The sequence below is a fragment of the Ranitomeya variabilis genome, chromosome 4, assembly GCF_051348905.1.
Source record: "Ranitomeya variabilis isolate aRanVar5 chromosome 4, aRanVar5.hap1, whole genome shotgun sequence".
NCBI lineage: Eukaryota > Metazoa > Chordata > Amphibia > Anura > Dendrobatidae > Ranitomeya > Ranitomeya variabilis.
In genome coordinates this window covers 107,584,103-107,606,648 of record NC_135235.1, presented here as the reverse complement: position 1 = coordinate 107,606,648, position 22,546 = coordinate 107,584,103, and the positions used below count along the sequence as shown (strand labels likewise).

General features: G+C 46.5%; 1 protein-coding gene across 1 annotated transcript in view; it reads left to right on the top strand.

The window, feature by feature from the left end:
- LOC143769967 (uncharacterized) overlaps positions 1–22,546 on the top strand; it is a 224,791-nt gene that overhangs the window by 88,019 nt on the left and 114,226 nt on the right. The window contains exon 3 of the mRNA XM_077259080.1: positions 21,178–21,663. Within this exon, the coding sequence (XP_077115195.1) occupies positions 21,178–21,663 (486 nt within the window). The remainder of the gene's footprint in view (positions 1–21,177; positions 21,664–22,546) is intronic.

Sequence of the window (22,546 nt, the reverse complement as noted above, 5' to 3'; positions counted from 1 at the left end):
GATAAATGGACTAGTAGGGTGATTTCGGAGGTTCATTGTTCGGTGTTGGCTGGTCATCATGGTATTTTTGGTACCAGAGATTTGGTTGGTAGGTCTTTTTGGTGGCCCTCTTTGTCGCGGGATGTGCGTTCTTTTGTGCAGTCCTGTGGGACTTGTGCGCGGGCTAAGCCTTGTTGTTCCCACGCTAGTGGGTTGCTTTTACCTTTGCCGGTCCCTGAGAGGCCTTGGACGCATATTTCTATGGATTTTATTTCGGACCTTCCTGTTTCCCAGAGGATGTCGGTTATCTGGGTGGTTTGTGAACGGTTTTCTAAGATGGTTCATTTGGTGCCTTTGCCTAAGTTGCCTTCCTCTTCTGATTTGGTTCCATTGTTTTTTCAGCATGTGGTTCGTTTGCATGGTATTCCGGAGAATATTGTGTCCGACAGAGGTTCCCAGTTTGTTTCTAGGTTTTGGCGAGCCTTTTGTGCTAGGCTGGGTATTGATTTGTCTTTTTCTTCTGCATTTCATCCTCAGACAAATGGCCAAACTGAGCGAGCCAATCAGACTTTGGAAACTTATTTGAGATGCTTCGTGTCTGCTGATCAGGATGATTGGGTGGCTTTCTTGCCATTGGCCGAGTTTGCCCTTAATAATCGGGCTAGTTCGGCCACCTTGGTTTCGCCTTTTTTTTGTAATTTTGGTTTTCATCCTCGTTTTTCTTCGGGGCAGGTTGAGCCTTCTGATTGTCCTGGTGTGGATTCTGTGGTTGACAGGTTGCAGCAGATTTGGGCTCATGTGGTGGACAATTTGGTGTTGTCTCAGGAGGAGGCGCAACGTTTTGCTAATCGTCGTCGGTGTGTTGGTTCCCGGCTTCGGGTCGGGGATTTGGTCTGGTTGTCTTCCCGTCATGTTCCTATGAAGGTTTCTTCCCCTAAGTTTAAGCCTCGGTTTATTGGTCCTTATAGGATTTCTGAGATTATCAATCCGGTGTCTTTTCGTTTGGCCCTTCCGGCATCTTTTGCTATCCATAATGTTTTCCATAGATCTTTGTTGCGGAAATATGTGGTGCCCGTTCTTCCCTCTGTTGATCCTCTGGCTCCTGTGTTGGTTGGTGGGGAGTTGGAGTATGTGGTTGAGAAGATTTTGGATTCTCCTTTTTCGAGATGGAAGCTTCAGTACCTTGTCAAATGGAAGGGTTACGGCCAGGAGGATAATTCTTGGGTTTTTGCCTCTGATGTCCATGCTGCTGATTTGGTTCGGGCCTTTCATCTGGCTCGTCCTGATCGGCCTGGGGGCTCTGGTGAGGGTTCGATGACCCCTCTTCAAGGGAGGGGTACTGTTGTGAATTCTGCTCTTGGGCTCCTTCCGGTGGTTGTTAGTGGTAGTGCAGTGGTCTCTGGATTATAAGCTGGACAGGTGTTTCTGCTTATTGCAGCTCTATTAGGTATTTAGGTTTGTAGGATCCATCAATCCCTGCCAGTTGTCCATTGTATCTTGGAGGGATTGCATCTCTGTCTGGCTCCACTTGCCCTGCTGTCATTTCAGCTAAGATAAGTGCCCTGTTTTGGTTCTCTGTAGCACGCATGCAGTGTGCTTTTATGTGCAGTGCAATCTATTGTGTTTTTGTCCAGCTTGACTTGTTTGGATTTTTCTGTCATGCTGGTTTCTCTGGAGATGCAGATATACATCCTATGTCTTTAGTTAGATGTAGTGTATAGTGTATTCTGCTGTGGATTTTTCTAGTGTTTTAATACTGACCGCTTAGAACTCTGTCCTATCCTTTCTATCTAGCTAGAAGGGCCTCTTTTGCTAAACTCTGTCTTTTCTGCCTGTGTACGTATTTCCTCTTAAATTCACAGTCAATATTTGTGGGGGCTGCCTATCCTTTGGGGCTCTGATCTGAGGCAAAATTAGGATTTCCCATTTCCATCTTTAGGGGTATTTAGTCCTCCGGCTGTGTTGAGGTGTCTAGGCCTGGTTAGGTGCATCCCACGGCTACTTCTAGTTGCGGTGTCAGAATTAGTATTGCGGTCAGTACAGGTTCCACCTACTCCAGAGATAGTCTCATGAGGCTCCAGGGTCACCGGATCATAACACATCACACAGACAGAGCGCACATATCAGACACACTATACAAGCACAGCGCACATGTCAGACACAGCGCACACGCACAGTGCACATATCATGCCCATATCAGACAGTGCACATATCAGACACATCACACAAGCATAGTGCACGTATCAGACACCTTACACAAACTCAGCGCACAAATCATCAAAGTGCAGGACACACATTAAATACAGATATACATCAGACAAGCACAAACACAGAGCAGTGCCCAATTATCAAAACATAAACTACATCATAAAGAAGTCAGTCACACTGATAGGAATACTTACAATTTCCAATGCTTGTCAACAAGAGGCTCAAATTCAGAAGTTCAAAAGTTTCTTCTCACAGTTAAGCTAAGCCCCACACACCAATAATGCAAAGCTTAGCTCCAGGGTCGGACTGACCCACCGGAGAACCGGAGAGCCCAGGCACTAACACCTGCTGGCATACTGGCCACCAGCTGCCTAGGGCCCCCACTGCTCCAAGGGCCCCAGCCAGTCAGAAGCTGCTATGGGGTCCCAGTGCTAGCGGAGCAGCAGCGGGTAACAAGAAGCAAAAGCCCCTGTCCCCGCTGCTTAAGGAAAATGAATATTCACTGCTCCCCATGCCCCCATTGGCGTGGAGAAGGGTGAATATTAATTTCACTTTAGCAGCGGGCAGTGTTTGCCACAGTCTGCACAGTGAACATAAGTCACGTGTGCCAGCACTGTGCATACTGACCACTCTCCTGTTGTCTTACTGGGCAGAGCGGTGGCATAAAAAGTCATCAGGACACAAGAGCGCTGTGTTACTTACAAATCCTGAGTCGCAGTCTGCACCACCTCTCCCTGTATCACCCTGTCTGTGCCACCTCCCCCTATATCACCCCTGGCTGTACCACCTCCTCCTGTATCACCGACTGCACCACCTCCCCCTGTATCACCCTGACTGCACCACCTCCCCCTGCATCACACCTGGCTGCGCCACCTCCCCTGTATCACCAACTGTGCCACCTCGCCCTGTATCACTCTGACTGCACCTGCTCTCCCTGTATCACCCTGACTGCGCCAGCTCCCCCTGTATCACCCTGACTGCACCAGCTCCCCCTGTATGACCCTGACTGCGATCACTCCCACAGTATCATCCTGACTGCGCTTCCTCCCACAGTATCACCCTGACTGAGGTCCCTCCCCCTGTATCACCCTGACTGAGCCCCTCTCCCCCTGTATCACCCCTGACTGACTGCACCACCTCACCCTGTATCATTGACTGCGCCACCTCCCCCTTTATCACGCTGACTGTGCCAACTCCCCCTGTATCACCCCTGACTGTGTCACCTCCCTCTATCTAGGGGTGATAAACCCCTGACTGACTGCTTCACCTCCCTCTGTATCACCCCTGACTAACTGCATCACCTCCCTCTGTATCACCCCTGACTGACTACGTCACCTCCCTTTTATTCTTAAATATGGAAAAGCCCGGCGCACCGCCATATGTATATATATAGAAACCAGGGTGCAACCAGTAACAAATTAGGTATAAACTGAAGAAGAAAAAGCAGTACTGGACAATATGCACACCACAGCAAATATTATGATACAAATATATTCACTTTATTAGTACACAACAACATTAAAACATAATTAAAACCATACAGATGTCCCCACCCTGGGTGAAAACATCACATATCTGCACATGACCCAGTATATAATGATACATATATTCATGCATAAATATACAGCGTACCCCTAACTTAATGGCTCATGGGGCGCACCATATTCATATCCTATTGAGAACTGTAGATGCTTAGGTTCAATTAATGTACTCCTAAAAAGACTGCTTCATTAGGTGCCTTATCCAAGGCAACCAGCATAAACCACCAGCCTAGTGACCGGTGAAGCAACACCTCCAGCGCTTATACCAAGGAGTAATCCCTAATAGGAAGTTAGAAAAGGAAAAGAGGATATATTACCAAATGTATCGCAATAGCATGAACAAGGACCACGCTCAGAAAGCCCAGGGAGGAAGACAGGACATGGCCCATGACCCTGACTGACTGCATCATCTCTCTTTATATCACCCCTGACTGACTGTGTCCCCTCCCCCTGTATCACCCCTGACTAAAAATTTTCTTCCCCTACTACTAACAAAATGAGCCTCTTCATAAAACATTATGGCCTTATAGGTGGCAGAGAGATTTCTATAAAAAAGTGTATGGGGAGATGTGAGGGAAAGCTCTTTCACTATTACTCCAATGTCATATATAAGTGATCTAGGACCCCCACCACTAGAAGAGGGGGCTTCACATAATGTATTTGCTGCAGAAATCAAACAGCAAATTAACAGCGGAAATATCCACACAGATATTGTACAGATGTTGTGCATATATTGCTGCATTTATTACCACACCATGTTCCAAAATATTATGCAAATTGGATTTAAGTGTCATAAATATTTAATTGTTTTGTTTTCAAATAAACTCGTGGATGGTATGGTGTCTCAGGGCTCAATGGATCACTGAAATCAATCTTAAACACGTGATAATTAGTTTTCCAGGTGATTCTAATTAAAGGAAAACTAATTAAAAATGATGTTCCACATTATTAAGCAGGCCACAGTTTTCAAGCAATACGGGAAATAAAAAGGATCTCTCTGCTGCTGAAAAGCGTTAAATAGTGCAATGTCTTGGACAAGGTATGAAAACATTAGATATTTCACAAAAACTTAAGAGTGATCATCATACTGTGAAGAGATTTGTGACTGAAACAGAGCACAGACAGAGTTCATGCAGATAAAGGCATACTGAGGAAGGTTTCTGCCAGACAAATCCATTGGATTAAGAGAGCAGCTGCCAAAATACCATTACCAAGCAGCAAACAGTTATTTGAAGCTGCTGGTGCTTCTGGAGTCCCTCGAACCTGAAGGTGTAGGATCCTTCAAAGGCTTGCTGTGGTGCATAAACCTACTATTCGCCCACCCCTAAACAGTGTTCACAAGCAGAAACGGTTGTAGTGGGCCCAGACATACGTGAAGACTAATTTTCAAACAGTCTTGTTTACTGATGAGTGTCGAACAACTCTAGACGGTCCAGATGGATGGAGTAGTGGATGGTTGGTGGAAGACCACTATGTCCCAACAAGGCTGCGACGTCAGCAAGGAGGTGGAGGAGTCATGTTTTGGGCCGGAATCATGGGGAAACAGCTGGTAGGGCCCTTTAAGACTCCTGAAGATGTGAAAATAACCTGCAAAGTGTATAGAGTTTCTGACTGACAACTTTCTTCCATGGTATAAAAAGCAGAAACGTGCCTTCAGGAACAAAATCATCTTCATGCATGACAATGCACCATCTCATGCTGCAAAGAATACCTCTGAGTCATTGGCTGCTATGGGCATAAAAGGAGATAAACTCATGGTGTGGCCACCATTTCCCCTGACCTCATCCCTATAGAGAACCTTTGGAGTATCATCAAGCAAAAGATCTATGAGGGTGGGAGGCAGTTCACATCAAAACCACAGCTCTGGGAGGCTATTCTGATGTCATGCAAAGAAATACAAGCAGAAACTCTCCAAAAACTCATAAGTTCAATGGATGCAAGAATTGTGAAGGTGATATCAAAGAAGGGTCCTATGTTAACATGTAACTTGGCCTGTTTGGATGTTTTGGAGTTAAATAGCTTTTTTGTTCAGTGAATGTGACCTCCTAATGCTGCAAATTCCACAAATGAGCATTTTCAGTTCTTTAAAACATATCAAATGTTTCAGAATTCTACTGAGCCTAATAATTTGGAACAGTACATTTTAAGTTTTTATTCATTTTGGAGATTATACTGTTATCATTGGGAGGTTTCTTCAATAAAATTTGATGTATACTCTATCGGGTAATGACTTTTATTAGACTGACTGTCATTTGCACCGACCATTTAGGAAAATCCGGGAAAAATATCATTTGCATAATAATTTGGAACATGGTGTATGTAATGTTGCACATTTACCACTGACCTGATATTTTGATGTATTGCAAAGGGTGAAATAGGTGGTGAATATGTTAAATCTGCATTGGTCAATTTCTGCCGTGGATTTTCTCAGAGTATAGATGAGATATCATAAAATCCCCTCCACTACACTGGTGCTATAACACATTGGCCTAGTGGTTTATAAACACCAGGGGACATTTATCATTTAGTTTGAACCAAAATGTGGGCGCCAACCCTGCTATATCATTAAGACTTATACTACCTTACGTTATGCCCTGATATTAGAGTGTTATATCGCACAATTGGTGGTCTTGGATTTATTTCTATGTTGCTACATAGTGGGCCCCAAGAATGATTTTCTCTGGTGGGCCCAAGGTGCTCCAGCCCAACGCTGCTTAGCTCCCATACAACTTGCACTGCAATACATTGCCTAGTTTTAAGGGTCATACATTATAAGATACACAGATCAGGGACCATGTCTAGAGCCTCCCACCTCGTCTCAGGGCTCTTGTGCAGCAGCACCAGCTGCACAGGCTACATATTCACTCCTGGTCTTTGCATAAACTTTGTGTATTTGTTTAAAAACTTATGAAATGCTTATAATTGTACTTCTATAACCATAGAAACATCTAACTAAAAGATCTAAAAACACTGACGCAGCAAACTTTGTGAAAAATAAAAATTTCAAAGCTTTTGCCCACAGCGGTACACATTTGCCATATAGAGTCTTGGAAATATGCAATGAAAAACTTGGAAACTTTCATAGCCAGGCACATTTTCCATTTTTTGTGTTGGTGTGGTTTACAAAACAATGAAACTGTTTCGCGTTCAGATATTCAAATAATTTTTGCATCTTGTTGTCAAGATACGATTGTGTTCAGAAGTTTACATACATCAGAAGTTTACATACATACACAGAGTCTTGCGCATACCATTTGGCAGTCCCATACCATAGAGAATAAATGGAACGCAGGGTATATAAGTAAAACTTTCAATGTTAGGAATAATCCCTAATATATATGTAGGGGACAGGGACCTGGTGAGCTGTGCAGACGGGTGGAACCATTGTTGCCGGGAGTCGGGGTTCCGGGGGACGGATTTGAGGGGTGCATGGGAAGCCGGGCTCATGTGACAGGAGGCAGAGTGACGCAGGGAGAGGAGAGGATAAAAAGCAAAACGCGTGAAAGCAGGGGCAGAGAAGCGCGGGAAATCTCTGAGGAGAGGAAACTGCAGCGCAGTTGCTGTGAGTGTGCAGGCCGCAGTGAGACTTGCAGGAAGCAGGGGGAAAACGTGCAACAGACACTGCGGGCAATTACTGGAGCCCCCAAAAAGAGACGCATTCGTCGTCAGCGACCCCCCAGGCAGAGGGGTAGTGCTGACCAGCTCAGGGACAGTATTACCGCGCTCCCTGAGAACACCTTGCCAGAGAGTGCTACAGACTCGCATGGTTTCGTCTCAGCTGTGACTGATACTGATTATTCTCCTAATCCTCCTCAAAAAGACTCTTCTCTGGACTGGGAGGCTGTTACCTCGGATCAAAGTCCGCCTGCAGGAGGGAACGCAGCACCGCAAAAGACATTCTGGACTCGACTCTACGCCTGGGCCCATCGCCAGAAGACACCTCCTTCCTCCGCCATCAGGACTACGGCGTTGTCGGAGCCTCACCGTCAGGACTTCATCGCTGAACCAGCACTGATAAGTGACCGTTGTTGACTTTATCTTAGTAGGGAGTCACTAGTGAGGCGCTGCCGCGTTCTACGGGTGTAGTTCAGGGCGGCCATATAATAATTGGGATTTACTGCGAGATTGTGTTCTTGTATATAAGTTCCCTGCGTGGAAAACGTTTGTTATCTTTTTGGTTGGAAGTTAAAAAGAAAGTTAAAAAAGCTATTTGCTTTCTGGCTCCTATTTGTCCCTGCATCCTTCTTTACCTGCGGTCTCTACATTTGGCGTAGTCGGCAGGATGCAGGATCCAAAGAAGGAGCCAGAAGATACGGAGGATGGGGCTGGGCCTAGAGCTTCTCTCTCATTGGGGGCCATGTTAAACAATTTGCCCAAGTTTAATGGGAGCAACATGTTGTTGTGGAGCTGGACTGAGAGGATGAGGGGGCTGTTGAGAATGCATCCTATGACCCCGGCCCTGGAAGCTGAGGTAGCCATTATGGCATTAGACGGAGAGGCCCGAGATTCAGTGATGTTGAGACCCCCCACAGAGCGGAATACTTTTACCGGGGTGTTACATGTGTTAGAGGGGACGCACGGGGATCCCACCGACGTGGGAGAGCTGCGGGCCCGGTTGTTTGGACGGCGACAAAAAGAGGGCGAGACTGTCACTCAGTACATGAATGCTCTGCAAGAGCTAAACATTGCAATCGTGCGGAAAGATGGTATGGGGATGGGACATGTCGACGTGACCCTGCGCGACCAACTGGTGACGGGACTGCGGGATGAGTTGACCAAACAGGCTCTACGTGAACGAGTGCGGGTCGACCCGCGCCTGACTTTCTCCGACATAGGCAATGAGGCCCGCACCCGGGAGCAAGAGAGGGGGGTGACGGTCCTGACAGGAGAGGCTCGGGTTATCCAGACCGCTGCACCAGGAGGGGGTGAGCCGTCGTGGGTTCAGGAGATGCGGCAGGAGCTCAAACAAATCCGAGACGAACTGGCCGAAGTAAAAAAAAATGCGCGAAGCCCAAGGGAGCTACCCCGGGGGCAAGGGTCTGGGAGTCCAGCTCGTGGCGCTCGTTCAGGATATTATCCGGTCTCCGGTGCTTGCTATGGTTGCGGGGAGGCAGGACATTTCGCACGGGAGTGCCCCCGGAGAGGGAGGGCCTCGTCACGGCGGGCGTTAAACTAGAGGACTCCGAGCTAAGGGGACGACGCTCGGAGTCAGAATCTCCGCGGATGGGTGGTGAAAGTCCCGAAAATTTGGTTGCCAGCTGCCCCCTGGTTTGGGCAGAGTTTGAAGGGCGGGCTGTACGTTGTCTGGTGGACACCGGATCTCAAGTCACGACTATGCCCGAGGCCTATTTTAGAAAACACTTCCCTGTGTCAGTCAGACCCCAATGGGGCCCCGTAATCCGGTTGCAGGCCGCCAATCAGCTGCCCATCCCAGTGGAAGGGGTCACCTGGATGCAAATATCTTTATGTGGGAAAGACCTGGGCCGCCGGGGGGTTGTGTTGACACGGGGGGATCCCAGCCCACAACATATCGTGACTTTGGGGATGAATGTATTGAAGGACTTTGGCAGTTTGCTGTTAGGGGAGACCACACAAGAGACACTCAATCAGTGGGGGACCAGTACACCTCAAGGCTCCGTGTTCAGACAGTTAGTGAGGGAAGTCCGTGTGCAAGAGACCTTTCAGGAGGGAGACATACTAGGGAAAGTAATCACCTCCCCGACAGCAGAAGTGACGTTTCCCCCAGGACAGACTGTTATATCCCTGCCCATCCGAGCTCGCATCCCTCTGGAAGGAGTGCAAGTGCAGGTTGAGCCCACCTTTACGTCCCCTTTGCCCACAGGACTGCTGGTGGCCCAATCTCTGGCTACTGTTAAAAATGGGGCCGTACCAGTGCGATGTGTGAATGTGGACGAACACGATGTCGTGCTATGGGTCCGAAGTGAGATGGCCAAAGTGTTACGACCGTTAGAAGTGATGCCTCCTCCAGATACTTTACAGTTAAAGGTGGATTCCCCTGATCCCTGGATGGTCAGTGTCCGGTCTACACAGGATCCTGAGCTGATAGCGTTACGAAAAGGTCAAACTATTCTGGAACATATGCGAGCAGAATTACCGGGTCTGGATCCATCACAAGTCTCGCGAGTGCAGCGGCTCCTTGGACACTATGCTGAAGTGTTTGCGCAACATGAAGATGATTTTGGCTGTACCACGGCCATCGAACATGGAATTCCGACCGGAGATACAGTGCCCATCAGGGAGCGGTACAGACAGATTCCCCCGCAGATGTACCAGGAAGTAAAGACGTTGTTAGGCCAGATGCTACAAAAGGGAGTGATCCGCGAGAGCCAGAGCCCGTGGGCTGCCCCGATCGTGCTGGTGCAGAAAAAGGACGGCACGCTCCGGTTCTGTGTGGACTATCGTAAGCTAAATGCATGCACCGTCCGAGACTCTTATCCACTTCCCCGTATCGAGGAGTCTCTCTCCGTGCTGGGTCGGGCCAAATATTTTTCCACCTTAGACCTAGCCAGCGGATACTGGCAGGTCCCGATGACAGAAGCAGATCGTCCTAAGACAGCGTTCATCCTTCCCATGGGACTATTTGAGTTCAATCGAATGCCGTTTGGGCTGGCCAACGCTCCAGGCACCTTCCAACGATTAATGGAGCGGTGTCTGGGGGATTTGAATTTCGAGGCCACTCTCATTTATCTGGATGACATCATCATCTACGCCCCAACATTCGAGGAACATCTGTGCCGACTGGAACAGGTACTAGACCGGTTGCTGAAATACGGGCTTAAGGTGAAGCCCCAGAAGTGTCACTTGTTCCGGGAACAGATCGAGTACCTGGGGCATGTGGTGTCCGCCGAAGGAGTCCGGCCATCGCAGGAGAAGATTGCTGCAATCCAGGAGTGGCCCACACCGGAGACCGCTAAAGATGTACGGGCGTTCTTGGGCCTCGCTGGGTACTACCGGCGCTTCGTGAAGAATTTTGCTCGCCGTTCTCACAATCTACAAGTCCTGCTGAAAGGAAGCTCCCCCAAGGAACGGGGAAAGAAGATACAATGGCAGGAGCCACAAGAAGCAGCGTTCCGGGACTTGAAGACAGCTCTCATGGAGCCGCCGGTGTTGGCTTATGCGGACTTTTCGCAACCGTTCATCCTACACACCGACGGCAGCTCTCAGGGATTGGGGGCTGTGTTGTCTCAGGTTCAGGATGGGCGGGAGAGAGTGATCGCCTATGCGAGTCGGTCTCTTCATGACTCTGAGTTGAACCCAGACAATTACAGTTCTTTCAAGGTGGAGCTGCTGGCCGTGGTGTGGGCTATGACGGAGCGGTTCGCTGAGTACCTGGCCGGTTCCGAGGTGCTGATACGCACGGATAACAACCCATTGGCACATCTGGAAAATGCGAAATTGGGTGCCCTAGAACAGCGCTGGGTAGCCCGGATGGCCAAGTACAGATACCGTATCCTTTACAAGCGAGGAGCGGAGAATGTTCATGCTGACGCATTATCTCGTCTGCGGAAAAATCCCCCAAGAACTAACCGAGATGAGGAGCTGGAGGGAGAAGAAATCCCCTACGCCATCAGGGGCGCTGCTCAGACGGCTGTGAGCCGGGAACAGACCGGGAACGGAACGGCTGCAGGACTGTTGGTTCAGAGTCGGGACGAATGGATACGGCTACAACAGGAAGACCAGGAACTAGCTCCATTGCGACAGTGGATAACGAATGGTCTATTGCCCGTGAGAACCCCTGGACAAATTCTCCCGTCAGATCTGAACCTTCTTCTGCGGCAGTGGGAGCGCCTAACTCTTCAGGACGGGCTCTTATGCCACTTAACCATGGCTCTGGCAGATTCTGAGCCGACCTGGCAGATGGTCTTACCAGGGCCTGTGGTGGCCGCAGTTGCTAAAGAAGCTCATGAGTCCGGGGCACATTTCGGAGTGAAGAGGACGTTTAAGTGGCTGCAAACTCGGTTCTATCATCCTCGGCTGCTTGCGGAAGTACAAACTGCCTGTAGACAATGTCGACAATGTGAGCTAACCAAGTCACCGGAGGAAAGGGCGCCTGTGCAGAGCATCACGACGTCTGCCCCTTTTGAAGTATTAATGATAGACTACATTACCATTGGAGCAGCGCATCAAGGCTACGAACACTGCCTCATTATGGTAGATCATTTTTCAAAATTCGCGGTAGTCATCCCTACCCGTGATCAGACAGCTGAGTCGGCGGCGAGCGCTATCTGTAAGAACTTTATTCAAGTTTACGGCTGTCCGAGGCGAATACATTCGGATCAAGGCGCCTGTTTCTTGGGCAAGGTCATGGAAGAGCTGCATCGCCTCTACGGCATTGATAAGTCACGCACCACACCGTATCATCCCCAGGGAAATGGGGCTTGTGAGCGGTTTAACCGGACTTTGCTTCAAATGCTGCGTGCGCTAGAACAAGATCAGAAGGCCCGCTGGCCGGAGTACGTGTCTGACCTAGTGTGGGTCTACAACAATAGAGTTCATCAAGTCACAGGACGCACCCCGTATGAAGTGGTCTTTGGGCGCCCAGGAAAAGGCATGACAGATCTGGAACTGTCTTCGGAGGAAGAAGGCCCCCGAACAGGGATGGCTTCGTGGGTGCGTGATCATCGGCATCGGCTGCAGACCTTACACCGACTGGTACACACTCGAATTCGGGAAGTGGAGCATCGGAGCACCCCTACAGCAAAACCCCCAGAGTTCCGGCCAGGTGATCGAGTACTCGTTCGAGAGCAAAGACCGCAAAACAAGTTAGACCATCGTTGGGAAAAAACACCCTATCGGGTGCTTCGCCGTATAGACCCGCATGGACCTGTATATGAAGTGCAGTCTGAGGCCCTCGGAAGTACAGGTACTCGCATTCTTCATCGCAACATGCTCCGGTTGTGTCGCTCTGTTGACTCGGACACCCCGGAATCCGCAATCAGGGAAGAGCCACCTACGACTGAGTCCCCCAACAACCATTGGTGGGATGAAGAAGATGATGAAGAAGAAGAACGGCGTCAAAATACTCCCCCTATCTCGACTACACTACCCCTGACCAGTCACCCTTCCGCTGACGACATTCCCCCAACACCCCCTACACAAGGACCCGAGCCACGACGTTCTGAACGTTCTACTGCCGGTAGACCCCCAACTCGCTACAGTCCTGACTTACACACTAGACAGACCCAAGTGTGGAACAATCCGTCAGGTGGGCGACCTGTCAGTGCGAAGGCCTCGCCCAGGGACTGGCGAGCATACAGGGTGGGGGAATGTAGGGGACAGGGACCTGGTGAGCTGTGCAGACGGGTGGAACCATTGTTGCCGGGAGTCGGGGTTCCGGGGGACGGATTTGAGGGGTGCATGGGAAGCCGGGCTCATGTGACAGGAGGCAGAGTGACGCAGGGAGAGGAGAGGATAAAAAGCAAAACGCGCGAAAGCAGGGGCAGAGAAGCGCGGGAAATCTCTGAGGAGAGGAAACTGCAGCGCAGTTGCTGTGAGTGTGCAGGCCGCAGTGAGACTTGCAGGAAGCAGGGGGAAAACGTGCAACAGACACTGCGGGCAATTACTGGAGCCCCCAAAAAGAGACGCATTCGTCGTCAGCGACCCCCCAGGCAGAGGGGTAGTGCTGACCAGCTCAGGGACAGTATTACCGCGCTCCCTGAGAACACCTTGCCAGAGAGTGCTACAGACTCGCATGGTTTCGTCTCAGCTGTGACTGATACTGATTATTCTCCTAATCCTCCTCAAAAAGACTCTTCTCTGGACTGGGAGGCTGTTACCTCGGATCAAAGTCCGCCTGCAGGAGGGAACGCAGCACCGCAAAAGACATTCTGGACTCGACTCTACACCTGGGCCCGTCGCCAGAAGACACCTCCTTCCTCCGCCATCAGGACTACGGCGTTGTCGGAGCCTCACCGTCAGGACTACATCGCTGAACCAGCACTGATAAGTGACCGTTGTTGACTTTATCTTAGTAGGGAGTCACTAGTGAGGCGCTGCCGCGTTCTACGGGTGTAGTTCAGGGCGGCCATATAATAATTGGGATTTACTGCGAGATTGCGTTCTTGTATATAAGTTCCCTGCGTGGAAAACGTTTGTTATCTTTTTGGTTGGAAGTTAAAAAGAAAGTTAAAAAAGCTATTTGCTTTCTGGCTCCTATTTGTCCCTGCATCCTTCTTTACCTGCGGTCTCTACATATACATACATATATATACAGTGGGGCAAAAAAGTATTTAGTCAGTCAACAATAGTGCAAGTTCCACCACTTAAAAAGATGAGAGGCGTCTGTAATTTACATCATAGGTAGACCTCAACTATGGAAGACAAACTGAGAAAAAAAAATCCAGAAAATCACATTGTCTGTTTTTTTATCATTTTATTTGCATATTATGGTGGAAAATAAGTATTTGGTCAGAAACAAAATTTCATCTCAATACTTTGTAATACATCCTTTGTTGGCAATGACAGAGGTCAAACGTTTTCTGTAAGTCTTCACAAGGTTGCCACACACTGTAGTTGGTATGTTGGCCCATTCCTCCATGCAGATCTCCTCTAGAGCAGTGATGTTTTGGGCTTTTCGCTTGGCAACACGGACTTTCAACTCCCTCCAAAGGTTTTCTATAGGGTTGAGATCTGGAGACTGGCTAGGCCACTCCAGGACCTTGAAATGCTTCTTACGAAGCCACTCCTTCGTTGCCCTGGCGGTGTGCTTTGGATCATTGTCATGTTGAAAGACCCAGCCACGTTTCATCTTCAATGCCCTTGCTGATGGAAGGAGGTTTGCACTCAAAATCTCATGATACATGGCCCCATTCATTCTTTCATGTACCCGGATCAGTCGTCCTGGCCCCTTTGCAGAGAAACAGCCCCAAAGCATGATGTTTCCACCACCATGCTTTACAGTAGGTATGGTGTTTGATGGATGCAACTCAGTATTCTTTTTCCTCCAAACACGACAAGTTGTGTTTCTACCAAACAGTTCCAGTTTGGTTTCATCAGACCATAGGACATTCTCCCAAAACTCCTCTGGATCATCCAAATGCTCTCTAGCAAACTTCAGACGGGCCCGGACATGTACTGGCTTAAGCAGTGGGACACGTCTGGCACTGCAGGATCTGAGTCCATGGTGGCGTAGTGTGTTACTTATGGTAGGCCTTGTTACATTGGTCCCAGCTCTCTGCAGTTCATTCACTAGGTCCCCCCGCATGGTTCTGGGATTTTTGCTCACCGTTCTTGTGATCATTCTGACCCCACGGGGTGGGATTTTGCGTGGAGCCCCAGATCGAGGGAGATTATCAGTGGTCTTGAATGTCTTCCATTTTCTAATTATTGCTCCCACTGTTGATTTCTTCACTCCAAGCTGGTTGGCTATTGCAGATTCAGTCTTCCCAGCCTGGTGCAGGGCTACAATTTTGTTTCTGGTGTCCTGTGACAGCTTTTTGGTCTTCACCATAGTGGAGTTTGGAGTCAGACTGTTTGAGGGTGTGCACAGGTGTCTTTTTATACTGATAACAAGTTTAAACAGGTGCCATTAGTACAGGTAATGAGTGGAGGAAAGAGGAGACTCTTAAAGAAGAAGTTACAGGTCTGTGAGAGCCAGAAATCTTGATTGTTTGTTTCTGACCAAATACTTATTTTCCACCATAATATGCAAATAAAATGATAAAAAAACAGACAATGTGATTTTCTGGATTTTTTTTTCTCAGTTTGTCTCCCATAGTTGAGGTCTACCTATGATGTAAATTACAGACGCCTCTCATCTTTTTAAGTGGTGGAACTTGCACTATTGCTGACTGACTAAATACTTTTTTGCCCCACTGTATATATATATAGATATATATATATATATATATATATATATATATATATATATATAATGTTGTGCTCGAAAGATTACATACCCCAGCAGAAATTTTGCTTTCTTGGCTTTTTTTCAGAAAATATGAATGAAACTTTTTCTCTGCTCATGGTTATTGGTTAAGTGAATCTATTTATTGTCAAACCACTGTGTTTTCTTTCTAAATCATAGTGACAACCCAAAATATCCAAGTGACCCTGATCAAAAGTTCACATACCCCATTTCTTAATATTGTGTATTACCCCCTCTAACATCAATGACATCTTGAAGTCTTTTGTGGTAGTTGTGGATGAGGTTCTTTATTTTCTCAGATGGTAAAGCTGCCCACTCTTCTTGGCAAAAAGCCTCCAGTTTCTTTAAATTCCTGGGCTGTCTAGCATGAACTGCGCATTTGAGATCTCCCCAGAGTGGCTCAATGATATTGAGGTCAGAAGACTGAGATGGCCACTCCTGCTGTAGCCAATGACAAGTTGACTTGGCCTTGTGTTTTGGATTGTTGTCATGTTGGAACATCCAAGTACGTACCATGTGCAGCTTCCAGCCTGATGAGTGCAAATTTGCCTCCAGTATTTGCTGATAACATTATTATTATTATTATGCTAATGTTTATGGTCGTGGCCAAAAAGTTCAATTTTGGCCTCATCACTCCAAATTACCTTGTTCCAGAAGTTTTGAGGTTTGTCTCTGTGTTGTTTTGTATATTGTAGGTGAGATATTTTGTGTAGTGTTGAGCATTCCGATACCGCAAGTATCGGGTATCGGCCGATACTTGCGGGTATCGGAATTCCGATACCGAGATCCGATACTTTTGTGGTATCGGGTATCGGTATCGAAACAACATTAATGTAAAAATGTGTAAAAGAGAGAATTAAAATAAAAAAATATTGCTATACTCACCTCTCCGACGCAGCCTGGACCTCAGCGAGGGAACCGGCAGCGTTGTTTGCTTAAAATTCGCGCTTTTCCTTCCTTACGTGAAGTCCCGGCTTGTGATTGGTCGCGTGCCGCCCATGTGGCCGCGACGCGACCAATCACAGCAAGCCGTGACGTAATTTTAGGTCCTTCAGGATTTTAAAATTACGTTCTGGCTTGTGATTGGTCGCGTCGCGGTCACATGGGCGACGCGACCAATCACAAGCTGTGACGTCACGGGAGGCAGGACACGCGCGCATTTTAAAATGCGCGCGTGTCCAGCCTCCCGTGACGTCACGGCTTGTGATTGGTCGCGTCGCCCATGTGACCGCGACGCGACCAATCACAAGCCAGAACGTAATTTTAAAATCCTGAAGGACCTAAAATTACGTCACGGCTTGCTGTGATTGGTCGCGTCGCGGCCACATGGGCGGCACGCGACCAATCACAAGCCGGGACTTCACGTAAGGAAGGAAAAGCGCGAATTTTAAGCAAACAACGCTGCCGGTTCCCTCGGTGAGGTCCAGGCTGCGTCGGAGAGGTGAGTATAGCAATATTTTTTATTTTAATTCTTTCTTTTACACATTAATATGGATCCCAGGGCCTGAAGGAGAGTTTCCTCTCCTTCAGACCCTGGGAACCATCAGGAATACCGTCCGATACTTGAGTCCCATTGACTTGTATTGGTATCGGGTATCGGTATCGGATTGGATCCGATACTTTGCCGGTATCGGCCGATACTTTCCGATACCGATACTTTCAAGTATCGGACGGTATCGCTCAACACTAATTTTGTGGCATTTTCTCAGTAATGAATTTCTTCTGACGAGTGGTCGACCATGCAGTCCATTTTTCTTCAAGTGCCTCCTTATTGTGCATCTTGAAACAGCCACACCGCTAGTTTTCAGAGAGTCCTGTATTTCAGCTGATGTTATTTGTGGGTTTTTCTTTGCATCACAAACAATTTTCCTGACAGTTGTGGATGACATTTTTGTTGGTATACCTGACCGTGGTTTTGTTTTTACAGAGCCCCTGATTTTCCATTTGCTAATTACAGTTTGAACCCTGCTGACTGGCATTATCAATTCCTTGGATATCTTTTTGTATCCCTTTCCTGTTTTATACAGTTCAACTACCGTATTTTTTGGATTATCACTCTCCGGATTATAAGACGCACCAAAAATTTTGAGGAGAAAAACAGAAAAACATTTTTTTAATAAAATGGTGTTGCTTATTATTGCATCTTATTGCTTACTGGGGTGGTGGCTGTGGTGAAGCGGGGTCCCAGGGTCACTGCTGGAGGAGACAGGAGTGGGGTGATGCTGCTGATGTGCGGCGCACCGCTGCGGGTGTCCGGTGCTGCTTCAGGTATCTGGTGCTGCTTCGGGTGTCTGGTGCTTCTTTGGGTGTCCGGTGCTGCTTCAGGGGTTTCCAGAACTGCAAGGGGTCTCTGGTGCTGCTCCAGGGGTGTCCGGTGCTGCTGCCGGGGCCCTGCCAACATTTTGTGAAAGGCCAGAGCTCCGCAGTTCCATGGTTTCCTATGCGGTGGACTCTGGGAAAATGGCCGCCGGGGGTGGCGCATGCACAGATAGAGATCTTGGTACCAAGATCTCAGGAGATGAGATTTCAGCGCTGAGAGCTCATCTCCCGAGATCTTGATGCCGAGATCTCCATCTGCGCATGTGTTGTCCCCCAGTGGCCATTTTCCCGGAGTCCACCATATAGGAAACCATGGAACTGCGGGGGCTCTGGCCTTTCCAAAATGTCGGCAGGGCCCCGCCAGCACCGGAGACCCCCGCAGCAGCAACGGAGACCCCAGCAGCAGCACCGGAGATCCCCACAGCGCTAGACACCCGAAGCAGCACCGGACACCCCCTCATCCCTGCCTGCAGCCTGCAGCAACGGTACCGGTAAGGTATATCCGCATTATAAGATGCATCCTCATTTTCCCCCCGAATTTAGAGGAAAAAAGTGAATCTTATAATCCGAAAAATATGGTACCTTTTTCCAGTAGATCCGTTGACAATTCTTTTGCTTTCCCCATGACTCACAATCCAGAAACGTCAGTGGCTGGATGAAAGAAGCACGAGTCTGTCTGGATCCCTGTAACTCACTCAGCTTTTATGCACACATACTGAGTACAAGCAAGCAGGTCCCAGGTGAGGATGTTACCTTTAGTAGCCATTCAAACCCATTTGTGTCAACTTTTGTGCATGTTATCAGGCCAAAATCACAAGGGTATGTGAACTTTTGATCCGGGTCATTTGGATGTTTTGGGTTGTCATTATGATTTAAAAAGAGAAAACACAGTAGTTTGACAATAAATGGCTTCACCCAACCACTAACCATGAGTGGAGAAAAAGTTTTGGTATTAGCATTCATATTCTCTGAAAAAAGGTCAAGAAAGCAAAAATTCTGCCTGGGTATGTAAACTTTAGAGCACAACTGCATATGGAGCTTCACTTTCATATTCTTTTGTTTTCCAATGTATCAGTGGAAAAATAAGTGTCTATTTTCCCAATTTTTTATGACCATACTAGGGCAGTAAAATAAATTTTAAAAAATATATTAAAAATTCTTTAACAAATAATTTTATATATTGGACACATTTTTTCCATTTACCAGAGACAGGGCTAGTAACAGCAATTTGGATTGACAGTGGAATTATTATTTTTAATTTTTTAACTATTATTTATTTATTTTCATTTATTTTACACATTTTGTCCCTAATAAGATCATAAAAGACCTTTGGGAGACCATTTAAATATTGAAATATTTTTATTTTCATCTTATTTCAGCTAGAACTAAAGTTGGCATATTATCCTCAGTTACAATGGAAATGCAGCCAGCAGAGCATAGCAGAACTGTTGGAGTCTCCTATGACCCAGCAGCTAATGCTCCCTCACTATGCACAGTGATGACTGTTATGTATAGAGGAAGAAGCGCCATCATCACTTGCCATTTATGCATACATAGTGCTTCTTTAATGCTTTGAAGGTAGCAATGGAAAGGAACAGAAGGTAATAAACCATCTGTACCTTCTCTATGGTGACTCCAACTGTCTCTCACAGCCGGTTCTGACTTCCGCAACTACACAATTATGCATAGCTTGCCTCCTATGCATTGATGTATTAGAAAGTTAGGGTTAAACTGATTAGTTGGACTACTGGAGTTCTCTGTCTTGGGTCGTATCAGCTGAGTTTGTTACTCACAGCAGGTATAAGAACCCTACTCCTTGCTTATGACCTTGCCAGCGATAGTTACCACTAGCTGGTTTGGAGTTGAAGGAGAGAGTTCAGTGTTTGGAGTTGGCAGTTGAAGAGGTTTTCTGGAGATTGCTACATGGAGTTGGTTTGCTTGTTAATCCTTACCCTCTCCCATTTGGTTTCTTTCTTCCTATTTCCCTCCTGTTTCTCACTCTGTTGTTTTTTTGAGTGTATTTGTATGATTGTAGTTTTCTTTTATCCCTGTCTGGTTAGTGTTTGCCTATCCTCTTCAGCCTCACACCTCCCTGAGTCAGGGAGGGAACAGATAAGGGTAAGATAATAGCATAGCAAGGTACAAGACCCCGGCATCTACCCAATCTGGGGTAGTCTGTGAGACAAGGATATCCTAGGGCACCCCTAGTTTGAGGGATTGAGTAGGTGACCACAGTCCCATACATGACATTGTGTTCACATCAAGTCTGAGGCCAGTGGTGTGAGTGCCATTTGTGTTCTTCTGTTTATACCAAGCTGTTGGCTCTTGTAAGATTTCTAATGCACTAGAAAGCAGAAGTAAAACAGCACAATAGTTTTTTTAAAAAAAAACTGAAATAAAAAAAAATCTGATTGTGTTTCAACTGCTGCACCCAGTAAACTAAGTGATACATTGTTGAATTCAGGGTCTCTTTGGCTGCTTCATTTTGAGGTAGCAAAAACCCACTGACAGATTCTATTTAATTAAATCAGCATGTCTAATAATGTTTATTCAATCCTGTAAAATTTAATTCCTCATTGACCCCCTCTTAGGGACAAACGGTTCACTCATTAAATCCATTTGAACCGAAGGCATGGCAATACTAGAAAGCACACAGATTTTTGGCTGGCCAAAGATGAGAACATAAATGACATTGAGTCATCACAGGAATCCAGTAGAATGATGATTAATGGATATACCCTACAGTTGTCACACAGATATGAGCCCTGTTGTCTCGTGCTCCTGCCTGTACTACCATATTACTTTTTATTTATTGGGTGGTATTTGTGATTGTGAGTAAAGTAGTCTGTAAAGTGTCTCCAATGTTACTTCCTCCATCCTTAAGTGTGGAACCACTTTATAACACAGGGTCAATGTATTCTATATTCTTAAAGGGGCACATAGAACAACCAACCAAGACACCTTTTTTTACCTCTTACAGCAGATTTTGGCTGGGAAATATGTTGCCAGCCAGGCATTTTCCCTTTAAGCCTCCTTTATAAAGAAATGAATATTGCATTGATCCATTTAGCAACACAAGTGAATTAGTTATACAGCTTTGCTGTGATAACTTGATATTATAATTATATATGAACTTATAAATCTGTCTTAGACTGCGTGATATTTTTGAGTTTAAATAAGATATATGTTATAAATTCTTTAGAATAGATCCTAATTGTTTGCTGCCCCTTTTTTTTCTCCTAGGTGTTCTATTGTTTCATGAACTTTTTTGCTATCATGCCTATGTTGTGTCACCACAAAACCCACAAAATTTAAAGCAAAGTCAAGTTGATAAAGAGATGATTGAGAAAATTGTGAAACCTCTTGAGCAACATGGGTTTAACTGTCTACTAGGATCTAGAGATATTACTGACGGTGATGTTATATCAGCATTCAGTTACCCGATAACCATCATCCCAATTACTATTATTCCAGTCTATAAAGACCATAGTTTCTCTTCACTTCGGGACCTTCTTATTAGACCTAGTTACCTAGACAGAATTGTGTTTATTTGCTTTGATTCAACGCCCATTGGCCCGCGAGTGGTTTCTAGGAACAGCTTTTCACTAAGAATTGATGATCCCTTCCTACTATCAAAATTGATCAATTCAATTTCAAGAAAATGCTCACAGATTCCACTGAGTTCCCGGAAAAGAAAGTTTGAGATGTCCAGAATGTGCAGTGATCCTCGTAAGTACTGGTTATGGAAAACTGGATTCTTTACAGCCTCTTATGTCATTTAACTATCATAGATCATTTATTTATGTGAAGCCATGGCAATAAGAATTTGTGGTAAGATATCTACTTTCATTAGAATTTATTAAAAGGATATTCCAGATTAAATAATGTATTTCAATACCACTGGACAAGAAATTAATGTTAGACTTGCGAGGGTTTAACTGCAGGGTTCTCCATGATCACTAGGATGAGGTATGCCAGTTACTCCTGGGTGGATACTAAATTAATAATAGTTGACATATGCCCTGATGCTCCATATAAAGTATATGGCAGCAATTTAAACAGACCAGAGTTGTGCAAAGCAATGGGCATTTGTTACAGTTCTCTGACGGTGGCGGGGAGCATCATTGCACTTGGGGACACTTTCAAAGTTTTCCTAATTTTTCGGACTGACTGGCCTTCACTTCTTAAAATAATGATGGCCACTCGTTTTTCTTTACTTAGCTGCTTTTTTCTTGCCATAATACATATTCTAACAGTCTATTCAGTAGGACTATCAGCTGTGTATCCACCAGACTTCTGCACAACACAACTGATGGTCCCAACCCCATTTATAAGGCAAGAAATCCCACTTATTAACCCTGACAGAGCACACCTGTGAAGTGAAAACCATTCCCGGTGACTACCTCTTGAAGCTCATCAAGACAATGCCAAGAGTGTGCAAAGCAGTCATCAAAGCAAAAGGTGGCTACTTTGAAGAACCTAGAATATAAGACATATTTTCAGTTGTTTCACACTTTTTTGTTAAGTATATAAGCCACAGCCATGTAGTATATTGCACAGCCACGTAGTACATTGCACAGCCACATAGTATATTGCACTGCCAAGTAGCATA